A 12,373-nucleotide genomic window follows, 5' to 3' on the forward strand; every position below is an offset into this window, starting at 1 on the left:
AAAGAAAGCACAACAGCAAGATCATTATTAGAGATGCAGCTTTTTGTTTTTGTTTTGAGACAGTCTTGCTCTGTCGCCCCAGCTGGAGAGCCGTGGCATGATCTCAGTTCACTGCAACTTCCACCTCCCAGATTCAAGTGATTCTCCTGCCTCAGCCTCCTGAGTAGCTGGGATTACAGGTGCCAGCCACCATGTCCAGCTAACTTTTATAATTTCAGTAGAGGCAAGGTTTCATTATGTTGGCCAGGCTGGTCTCAAACTCCTGGCCTAAGGTGATCCACCTACCTTGGCCTCCTAGAGTGCTGGGATTACAGGTGTGAGACACCACACCTGGCAAAGAAGCAGTTTTTAAATAACCATGTTTATTTTTTCCAACTGGTAAAGAATGGTAAGAATGATTCTTATTTGCAAAGAAGTTGCTGTAATATCTGCCATCTTAACAGTAGAGAAGGAAAACCTGATAATGCTGTAGACAATGGATAATTGTAAGAACAAGATCCCTGAATTCGTGTGAAAGGTTGGGATCTGGTACACAGGTAGAGACAATGGAGGTAGAAACAGTTCATCCACAGTGACAGGAGAGAAGAATATATGAGAAGAGATACAAGTAGACCAATAGATATGAGAACCAAATAGAAAAATGGGCAAAAGATATGAACTGGTAATTCACAGAGGAGAAAATACAACTGGTCAAAGAAACGTGGGATGTTTAACCTCACTTTATTTTTCTCCATTTACAAAACTTATTTTTTACTGATACTAATGAATGTACATATTTTGGAGGTATATGTGATTAATATTTGGGGGGAACAGATAATTTTTGGTTACATGGGTAAGTTCTTTAGTGATGACTTCTGAGATTTTGGTGCACTCATCACCCAATCAATGTACACTGTACCCGATGTGTACTCTTTTATCCCTCACCTTCTACCCATCCTTCCCCCTCCAAGTCCCCAAAGTCCATTATATCATTCTTATGCCTTTGTCTCCTCACAACTTAACCCCCACATATAAGTGAGAACATACGATATTTGGTTTTCCATTCCCGAGTTACTTCACTTAGAATAGTGGTCTGCAGCCAGGCGCAGTGGCTCACGCCTGTAATTCCAGCACTTTGGGAGGCTGAGGCAGGCGGATCATGAAGTCAAGAGATAGAGACCATCCTGTCCAACATAGTGAAATCCCGTCTCTACTACAATACAAAAATTAGCTGGGTGTGGTGGCATGCACCTGTAGTCCCAGCTACTCAGGAGGCTGAGGCAGAAGAATTACTTTAACCCAGGGGGCGGAGGTTGCAATGAGCCGAGATCAGCCACTGCACTCCAGCCTAATGCCTGGCAACAGAGTGAGACTCTGTCTCAAAAAAAAAAAAAAGGAACAGTGGTCTGCACCTCCATCCAGGTTGCTGCAAATGCCACTGTTTCATTCTTTTTTAATGGCTGAGTAGTATTCCATGGCACACACACATGTGCATGCGTGCACGCGCACACACATTTTCTTTTTTCTTTTCTTTTTTGACAGAGTCGTTCTGTCACCCAGGCTGGAGTGCAATGGCGCAATCTCAGCTCACTGCAATCTCCATCTCCTGGGTTCAAGCAATTCTCCTGCCTCAACCTCCCAAGCAGCTGGGATTACAGGCGCCTACCACCACGCCCAGCTAATTTTTTGTATTTTTAGTAGAGATGGGATTTCACCATATCAGCCAGGCTGGTCTCGAACTCCTGACCTCAGGTGATCTGCCCGCCTCAGCCTCCCAAAGTGATTGGATTACAGGTATGAGCCATGGCACTTGGCCCATACCACATTTTCTTTATCCACTTGTCGGTTGATGGGTGTTTAGGGTGGTTCCATATTTTTGCAGTTATGAATTGTGATGCTATAAACATGCATGTAGTCTTTTTCACAGATAACGACTTATTTCCTCTGGGTAGATACCAAGTAGTGAGATTGCTGGATCAAATGGTTGTTCTACTTTTAGTTCTTTAAGGAATTTCCATGCTGTTTTCCATAGTGGTTATACTAGTTTACGTTCTCACTAGCAGTATAAAAGTGTTCCCTTTCACTACATCCACACCAACATCTATTGTCTTTTGATTTTTAAATTACGGCCATTCTTGCAGGAGTAAGGCGATAGCTCCTTGTGGTTTTAATTTGTATTTCCTTTATACTAGTGATGTTGAGCATTTTTTTCCTATGTTTGTTGGCCATTTACATATCTTCTTTTCAGAATTGTCTATTCATGTCCTTTGCCCACTCTTTGATCAGATTATTTTTTTCTGGCTGATTTGAGTTCCTTGTAGACTCTGGATAATAGTCCTTTGTTGGATGCATAGTTTGCAAATATTTTCTCTCATTCTATGGGTTGCCAGTTTACTCTGCTGATTATTTCTTTTGTTGTGCAGAAATTTTTTACTTTAATTAGGTCCCATCTATTTATTTTTAATTTGCTTTTGGGTTCTTGATCATGAACTCTTTGCCTAAGCCAATGTCTAGAATAATTTTTCCAATGTTATCTTCTAGAACTTTTATGGTTTCAGGTCTTCGATTAAGTCTTTGATCCATCTTGAGTTGATTTTTGTATGAGGTGAGAGATGAGGATCTAGTTTCATTCTTCTACATGTGGCTTGCCAATTATCCCAGCAAATTTTATTTTTTTGAAACAGGGTCTCACTCTGTGGTCAAGGCAGAAGTGCAGTGGTGTGATCACAGCTCACTGCAGCCTTAACCACCTGGTGTCACAGAATCCTTGGGGTGTTGCTTCATCAGCCGGGAACCTCTGTTGCTAGTGGTGCCTTTGCCTGAGTTTTGCTTGGGCCTGCTGGACTCGTTCTGCCCACTCAGCCCAGCAGGCTGCACTTGGCTTGCACTACTGATCCAGATCCCATGCCTGCAAAGGGCAAGCCAGGTACAGAGTGGTGAGGGATGTGTGATTGAGTGCAGGGTCAGGCCACTGTGCACAGCCAGACATGCCGGCTATGGCAGGCCAGGCAGCCCCAGGCGCCAGCACAGGCACCAGTTCTATGTGAGGCTGTGGGTGGACCAGGCATACCACAAGCAGCTTCTAATGTAAGCACCGGGGAATGCAGTGGCACCTGGGAGCTTGGAGATACCACGAACTGCAGAGCCCCAAAGAGGGTGTCACAACTCTGGCTCAGGAAGCCCCTATGTCTGGTCTTCCCAAAGGGCCATAGCTCTTCTCTCCTTCTCATTGCCCACAATGTGGCAAGCAAGGGGTGAGGTGTGTTTCAGCCCCATTTGTGTTACTGCTCTTTCAGTCCTGCCATTCAGTGGGTCCTGAGTTCTTATCTCGTGTCTAAGAAGAATGAGGTACATGGAAGGCAGAGAGGACCTTCATTGAAAGGCAGAACATCTCTCAGGAGACCAGAAGTGGGTAGATCCAGGGTTGCTAGCTCCTAGCCACAGGCAGGTGGTCCTGACTTCTCTGCAGCCCTCAGCAGACAGGAGACCTGAACTGAGTAGCTCCTATCTGCAGCAGGTCGTCCCATCATCTCTGAAGCCCTTAGTGGAGATAAGACCCAGACTGGGTAGCTCCTTCCTGCAAGCAAGTCATCCCAATGAAGGTACAGCTCTCAGGGTAGAAGGAAACCCACAGTGGATAGATCCTCTGTGTAGGCAGGTTGTCCCATCATCTGCCCAAGTCTGGCTGAGTCCAGGATTTTTATGAGCTTCAGAAGGGAGGAAGTGCATGCTGATTGGCCCATGGTGGCCATGGATGGGCCTGGAATAAGCACCATAAGTTCTCACTCAGGTCTGTAGAACTGGCAACCTGGCCCCCAGGCTTCAGGCCATTCCTGGCTTGAAGTTGGGGTTTCACCAGGGACCCAACCCTTTCCACCTACGAGCTTGTCTGCCTCCTGCCACAGTTCATGGCACCCAGGCTGTTTGTGGCAAAGGGCACCTGCAGGCCTATGCCAAGCTACCCTCTGGACCCCCTCAGTCTCCCTCCCATTCTTGTTGGCACCCAAAGTCCAGAAAGGGCTGAGGTAGCAGGGGGTTGGTATGCCAGCACTGCCCCAAACATGCGCACACTTAGCTGGGTTGTGACAGCATCCAGGCTTGGCCTCAACTTTGCTCTGAAATTTAAACAGACATCAGGAGTAGGGAGAGGCCAGGCAGTGGGTGCAGGCACTTCTGAGCCTGCAGCGGCAGGGGGAATTACTGGGCCTTTGAAAGCACAGGGATGCCCAGGTCTGCAGCCTCCACTGGGCAGCTCCAGCTGTGCCCAGGAGGGCAGGGCTCCTGCCCCACCAACTCCATGGAGTGTGCAGCCCTGGCCATGCTGCAGCCAGCATCTTTGCAGCAGCTGTTTCAGATAGGCGGCTGCTGCCATCACCTAGCTCAAGCAATCCTCCCACATCAACCTTCCGCATAGCTGGGACTACAGGCATGTGCCGCCACATCTAACTAGTTGAAAACATTTTTTCTGTAGAGATGGGGTTTCGTTATGTTGACCAGGCTGGCCTCAAACTCCTAGGCTCAAGTGGTCCTCCCACCTTGGCCTCCCAACATGCTGGGATTACACAAGAGACCACTATGCCCAGCCTTAAGCTCACTTATAATACAGAATATGTAAATAAAAATGAGATACTGCCAGGTGTGGTGGCTCGTGCCTGTAGTCCAAGCACTTTGGAGGCCAAGGCGGGTGGATCACCTGAGGTTGGGAGTTCAAGACCAGCCTGACCAACATGGTGAAACCCCGTCTTTTTTTTAAAAAAAAAAAAAAGAGAGAGAAAGACCCAATTTCTTACCTATCAGACTGGCAAAGTTAAGAAGTTTGATTATATATGGTGTTAGCAAAGAGTAAAGAAACAGGTAATCTCATTTATTGTTGGTGGAGGTAACTTGGTATTATCTATAAAAACTAAAATTGTCCTTTATGAGGTGACTCTTTGAATATAAAAAAGGAAAAAAAAAAAAACTAAAATTGTACTTAATCACTAACCCAGCAATTTTCTTTCTCAACATATATCCTACTGAAATACTCATACACATGCATGAGGAGACACGTATAAGGATGCTCACTGGAACACTGCTTGCAGTAGCAAGAATCTGGAAATAAATTAAAGGTCCATCAATAAAAGAAGTTAAATATATTCCACCATTTCCAAATTCTGAAATACTGTAAACAAAAAATTTTTAAATGAGGTCTATCTCTATACACTGATTCCTAAAAATCTTCTCCTGGCCAGGCACACTGGCTCAAGCCTGTAATCCAAGCACTTTGGGAGGCCGAGGCAGGCAGATCACAAGGTCATAAGATTGAAACCATCCTGGCCAATACTGTGAAACCGTCTCTACTAAAAATACAAAACATTAGCTGGGCATGGTGCCACACACCTGTAGTCCCAGCTACTCGGGAGGCTGAGCCAGAATTGCTTGAACCCAGGAAGCAGGTGGCAGTGAGTCGAGATCGTACCACTACATTCCAGCCTGGGCAACGGCGAGACTCCATCTCAAAAGAATAAATAAAAATAAAAATAAATATTTTTAAGAAAATAAAAAACAAAAAAAGAAGTTAATATAGATCTCAAAAAGGTAAATATACAGTTACCATATAACCTAACAATTCCACTCCTAGGTATATACCCAAAATAAATCAAACGTGTCTACACCAAAACTTTTACTTGAATGTTAAGTGGAAACAATGTAAATGTCTACCACTACAGAATGAATAAACAAACACAATATGATTATTTCCAAACAGTGAAATATTATTCAGCCATAAAAAGAAATGAAGAACTGATATGCGTTATGACATGCTAAGTGAAAGAAGTCAGACACAATATTGTACATTTATATGAAATGTCCAGAATAGGCAAGCTGACAGAGACATAAAGCAGATTAGCGGTTACTAGGATTTGGGAGGAGAGATGGGGAGTGACTGCTAACATGCACAGTGTTTCTTTCTGGGGTGCTGAAATGTTCTGGAATGAGATAGTGGTGACAGCTGCAGTTTGTGACTATGCTAAAACCACTAAACTATATTCTCTAAATGATAAATTTTAGTATGTGAATTATATCTCAATTTTTAAAACCCAACATTTAGAATATGAACCCAGATACGTATGTATTGGGAAAAAACTAAGCCAAAATGTTAACTCTGATTATTCTGGGTACTATGGCATGAGGGATTTGAATTTCTCTGTTTTTTTTTTTTTTTTTTTTNGGAGTTTCACTCCTGTTGCCCAGGCTGGAGTGCAGTGGTGCGATCTCGGTTTACTGCAACCTCTGCCTCCCAGGTTTAAGCAATTCTCTGCCTCAGCTTCCCAAGTAGCTGGGATTACAGGTGCCCTCTATCACACCTGGCTAATTTTTGTATTTTTAGTAGAGATGGGATTTCACCATGTTTTCCAGTCTGGTCTCAAACTCCTGGCCTCGTGATCCATCAGCCGACGCCTCCCAAAGTGCTGGGATTACAGGTGTGAGCCACTGCACCCGGCCTAAATTTTCTTTTTCATATGCTTCTGTTTTAGCAGAATTTTCTACAACAAACCTGAATTACTTTTATAATTTTAAAAGTAAAACAAACCTGAATTACTTTTATAATTTTAAAAGTATTTAGGCCAGGCACAGTGGCTCATGCCTGTAATCCCAGCACTTTGGGAGGCTGAGGCAGGTGGATCATGAGGTCAAGAGATTGAGACCATCCTGTCTAACATGGTGAAACCCCGTCTCTTCTAAAAATACAAAAATTAGATGGGCATGGTGACACGCATCTGTAGTCCCAGCTACTCGGGAGGCTGAGGCAGGAGAATCGTTTGAACCAGGGAGGTGGAGGTTGCAGTGAGCTGAGATCACACCACTGCACTCCAGTCTGGGCAACAGAGCGAGACCCCATCTCAGAAAAAAAAAAAAAATTATTTAAAAGTTACATATTAAGGAATATCTTAAGATAGCAATGTTGACAGTATTAACAGCTAGCAAAGTCATAGCAGTTTTGAAGAGCCTCTGTAAGCACTTTTGTGATATCTGGAGAGGGAATACATACATACGCAACTGTCACACAAGGACATTGTGATCCTAAGTTAAACAGTAAAGTTCAAGTGATAAAACTGTGCACAATTGACAAAAAATACATCAAAGGAATTATTATAATTGTAGTCAAAGTCTATATAGAATTGTGGTCTTTATGCAGATAAAAACTTATTGCTTAAAATTCTAATTTCTTTGTTGGAATTTTCTGATGCACATGTCATTTCTTGATTTAATAAATAGTTCTGAGTTATATATCCTCCAAAGTAAAAACAAAAATCAAATAGTTCCTACATCTCTCATAATTTAAACTGACAGTACCTCATGGTTAGAAAATATTTATAAAATTTTTGAACAGGGATGGCTTACCAAACCCTGGCCCACTAAAAATATATATAAATAAAATAAAAATAAAATAATTATAATTTTTAAAATATACAGGCTGGGTGCCATGACTCACATATGTAATCCCAGCACTTTGGGAGGCTGAGGCAGGAGAATCACTTGAGCTCAGGAGTTCAATACCAGCCTAGGCAAGATAGTGAGACCCCATCTCTAAAAAATAAAAATTTGTAATGAGCCAAGCATGGTGATGCATGCCTATAGTCCAAGTTATTTTATTATTTCATAATTCATAAAAATAATTTTACATGGCTGGGTGCAGTGGCGCATCCTATAATCCCAGCATTTTGGGAGGCTAAGGCAGGCGGATCACGAGGTCAGGGGATTGAGACCATCCTGGCCAACATGGTGAAACCCTGTCTCTACTAAAAAAAAATACAAAATTAGCTGGGCATGGTGGTGCCTGGCTGTAATCCCAGCTACTCGGGAGGCTGAGGCAGGAGAATCACTTGAACCCGGGAGGCGGAGATTGCTGTGAGCTGAGATCACACCACTGCACTCCAGCCTCGTGACAGAGGAAAACTCCATTTCAAAAAAAAAAATTAGTTTTTACAAAACACCATAATTTCAATCAAGAAATATATCCTACTTTCCAATGCAAGCCACCCGAATTACCGGAGAAGGAAGAAGTAAAAAGCGAATAAGAAGAAGAAGAAAAAAAAGACTTGTTGACTTGATTTTTAAATATCCAGTATCCATACAACTTGGTTTATTAAAAATGAATCATAATGCAGCTTTCAGAATTTAAGAAATTTCAATAATAAATAATGCAGACACCCTATCAGCATAGCACACTACAGCCCAGAACTCCTGGACTCAAGAGATCCTCCAGCCTCAGCCTCTCAAGTAGCTGGGACTACAGGCACGCACCACGGCAACCGGCCACATTTTAATTTTTTTTAGATGGAATTTTTCTCTTTGCCGAGGCTGGAGTGCAATGGCGCGATCTTGCCTCCACCTCCCACATTCTCCTGCCTCAGCCTCCCAAGTAGCTGGAATTACAGATGCCTGTCACCACACCTGGCTAATTTTTTTGTATTTTTAGTAGAGACAGGGTTTCACCATGTTGGCCAGGCTGGTCTTGAACTCCTGATCTCAGGTGATCTCCCCTCTTGTCCTTCCAAAGTGCTAGGATTACAGGCGTGAGCCACTGCACCTGGCCAGGTGTCACATTTTATAAACAACTTTTCTTTTCTTTTTTGAGAGAAGGTCTTGCTCTGTTACCCAGGCTGGAGTACGGTGGTACAATCATGGCTCACTGCAACCTCTGACTCCTGGGCTCAAGTGATCTTCCCGCATCATCCTCACAAATAGCTGGAACTACAGGAATGTGCCACCATACTAACTTTTAAAGTTTTTGTAGAGACAGTCTCACTATATTGCCCAGGCTGATCTCAAAGTCCTGGGCCCAAGCGATCCTCCTGCCTTGGCCTCCAAAAGTGCTGGGATTACGGGTGTGAGCATCCAGCCACAACTTTTCATTAAAACCAAACCTAAGTATTCTGGCTGTGATAAATCACAGTATCTGATATGAAATATTCAACAACTTGTATTTCTTCTTTCTTTAGTAAGTACTTATTAAGGACAATGAAATATATGTATATCACATAGCAATATATAAAGCATATTAGAATACAGCCAACAAGACGAATAAGGAAAATAAGACATTTTTATTATTACCTCCAATAGCGTAGACCATCCCTCCCAGAACTGTTACTCCCAGCCCACTTCGAGCCTGATGAAGTGAAGACACAGTGGTCCAGTATTGGCTAAAGGTGTCAAAACGTTCTACACAGCTGAGGGCTCTGCTGTCACTCCAACGACCCCCCTGTAACCGAGTATATCCACCTAAACAAAAGAAGAAAAGGGAGTACACAGCAAATTCCTTACTATTAAATATAAAAATGGTAGTATTGAAAATCTAGCATTCTACATGTAAACATTTAGTTTATTTTTATTTTTTAGTTTAACTATCATATAGCAAGAAATAAATGGATTAGAGCTTACTTTCTCTATATACTTATAATGTAATATTCTTTTTTTTTTTTTTTCGGGATGGAGTCTCACTCTGTTACCCAGGCTGGAGTGCAATGGTGCGATCTTGGCTCACTACAACCTCTGCCTCCTGGGTTCAAGTGATTCTCCTGTCTCAGCCTCCCAAGAAGCTGGCATTACAGGCATATACCACCATACCAGACTAATTTTTGTATTTTTAGTAGAGTTGGGGTTTTTCCACGTTGGTCAGGCTGGTCTCGAACTCCTGACCTCAAGTGATCCACCCAGCTCAGCTTCCCAAAGTGCTGGGATTACAGATGTGAACCACCGTGCCTGGCCATAATGTAATATTCTTAAATGTGCCAATTCCTGAATGATTGTGGCTTAAATACAGTAAGAAGATTAGCCTCAAAAAAAGAAAAAAAGGAGGTTAGCCTCAGTGTATTACCACTTGGTCTTGGTTATAAATAGAATATTATATGAAATATAAATCTAGATATTGCTTATCTGTTAAGTAAGGAAAGTCTCATTATAACTTTCATTGGTGTCTTTTTCAATTAAAAATAGTGAGTTGAAAGCCGTGTGTGTGTGTGTGTGTGTGTGTGTGTGTGTGTGTGTTTTAGGCAGGGTTTTGCTCTCTCACCCAGGCTGGAGTGCAGTGATGTGATCACAGCTCACTGTAGCCTCAATCCCACCCCATCAGCCTCCTGATGAAATCTTTGTTTTGACTACACATCCAATCAGCAAAAAAATTTTAACATGTAGCCAAAAGCATTATACTTAAATATTAATACATAATTATACATATATGTAAATTATAAATTATATATAAAGTACTTATATGAAAACTGTATTATATATAAGGATCTGGACAATCTGTATATGTATCTATATATTATATATATTTTAAATGCTGATAAAGTTTAATGCTTTTTTTCTCATTTTTTGAGACAGGGTCTTGCTCTGTTGCCCAGGCTGGAGTTCAGTGGTACAATCTCAGTTCGCTGCAACCTCCGCCTCCTCAGCTCAAGTGATCACCCCACCTCAGCTTCCCAAGTAGCTGGGACTACAGGCACACCCCACCACACCAGGCTAATTTTTACATTTTTTTTCTTTTTTTTTACTGTGTCTCACTGTGTCTCCAAGGCTGGAGCGCAGTGGTGTGATCTTGGCTTACTGCAACCTCCACCTCCTGGGTTCAAGCAGTTCTCTGCCTCAGCCTCCCGAGTAGTGGGGACTACAGGCACCCAGAACCATGCCCGGCTAATTTTTGCATTTTTAGTAGAGATGGGGTTTCACCACCTTGGCTAGGCTGGTCTTGAACTCCTGACCTAGTGATCCACCTGCCTCGGCCTCCCAATGTGCTGGTATTACAGGCATGAGTCACTGTGCCCAGCCAATTTTTGCATTTTTTTGTAGAGACCAGGTCTCATCATGTTGCCTAGGCTGGCCTTAAAATTCTGGGCTCAAGCAATCCTCCCACCTCGGCCTCCCAAAGTGCTAGGATTACAGGCCATAAGTTGCCACAACCAGATGTATGTAAGTTTAATACTTTTTTTCTTTTTTTTTTGAGATGGAGTCCCACTCTGTCACCCAGGCTGGAGTGCAGTGGTGTGATCTCAGCTCACGGCGACCTCCACCTTTTAGGTTCAATCAATTCTCCTGTCTCAGCCTCCTGAGTAGCTGGGACTACAGCTGTGTGCCACTACGCCTGGCTAATTTTTTATATTTTTAGTAGAGACGGGGTTTCACCATGCTGGCCAGGCTGGTCTTGAACTCCTGACCTTGTAACCCACCTGCCTCAGCCTCCCAAAGTGCTGGGATTATAGGTGTGAGCCACCACACCCAGCTTTGGTTTAATATTTTTAAAAATAAAAATGAAAAGAAGTTGTAATATGTTCCTCTGATATTCCTGTGGATCATCCTTTACAACCACACTTTGGAGATCACTGGTGCCTATCACTCCTAATGACTAAGATGCTGTGAATAGTTTAAAAACTTGAGATTCATTTTCTTTATTTTTCATAAGAATTCAAATTTTTTACTTTTAAAGCAGTACTTCTTTAGTCACTTATTTGATAACTGGGTAATCTACAAACTCAAAGGTTTAGATCACAGAATAACAGATATCAAATGAACAGCTATTTCTTTTTAGAAGTATTTATCATAATATATAAATTTAGTTTATGAATCTGTAGACTGTATGTGACATTAAATATGCCTCTTCAACACACCCACATATTCTGACATGTATAGTAATAACAACAAAATGTTGAAAAGGTTTGATCTGGAACACAAATACAATTTCTATTACTTAAGGGCTCTCACCTACTGCATACAGGTACTTTCTTGCTTTCTTCCGAGGTCGAACCTTAGATGTCTGCAGAAAACTACAAAACTTATTCTCTTTGGGAGATTTGCATACTTCACAGTACTCTTTCAAAAGTGTTTGCAATGCAACACGAAGATTAAAATCAGATACTCCTAAAGCAATATTTTAAAAGATAATATTTTAAACAACTTATAAATTAATACTGAAAAAACACATTTTTATAAAGATCAGATAAATTTAACAATCAAGAAATAAAAAATCATCATCAAACAATGGTGTTTGTTTCCTACAATACCAAATATTGGTACTAAATATTTTAAGGAAAGTATTTTCTTCACTAATGAAGAACAAAAAACATTATTATTAAAAAATATGCTTCATATGTAAGCAGAACAGCCACTAAAAAATATGCTTCACAATACCCTATTTGAAAGCACATGTATAAGAATTTCTAGGTCGAGACAGGCGTGGTGGCTGACGCCTGTAATCCCAGCACTTTGGGAGGCCAAGGCGGGTGGATCACAAGGTCAAGAGATGGAGACCATCCTGGTCAACATGGTGAAACCCCATCTCTACTAAAAATACAAAAAATTAGCTGGGCATGGTGGTGCATGCCTGTAATCCCAGCTACTCAGGAGGCTGAGGCAGGAG

At 42.0% G+C, this 12,373-nt stretch overlaps 1 protein-coding gene across 1 annotated transcript in view; it reads right to left on the reverse strand.

Annotated features, from left to right (window-relative positions):
• Window positions 1-12,373, reverse strand: part of LOC108312692 (intracisternal A particle-promoted polypeptide) — a 63,600-nt gene that overhangs the window by 23,481 nt on the left and 27,746 nt on the right. The window contains exons 4-5 of the mRNA XM_037742820.1: window positions 11,719-11,874; window positions 9,076-9,243 (exon numbers count right to left, since the gene is read on the reverse strand). Of these exons, the coding sequence (XP_037598748.1) occupies window positions 9,076-9,243; window positions 11,719-11,874 (324 nt within the window). The remainder of the gene's footprint in view (window positions 1-9,075; window positions 9,244-11,718; window positions 11,875-12,373) is intronic.

This window comes from Cebus imitator, unplaced genomic scaffold (genome assembly GCF_001604975.1).
Source record: "Cebus imitator isolate Cc_AM_T3 unplaced genomic scaffold, Cebus_imitator-1.0 Scaffold129, whole genome shotgun sequence".
NCBI lineage: Eukaryota > Metazoa > Chordata > Mammalia > Primates > Cebidae > Cebus > Cebus imitator.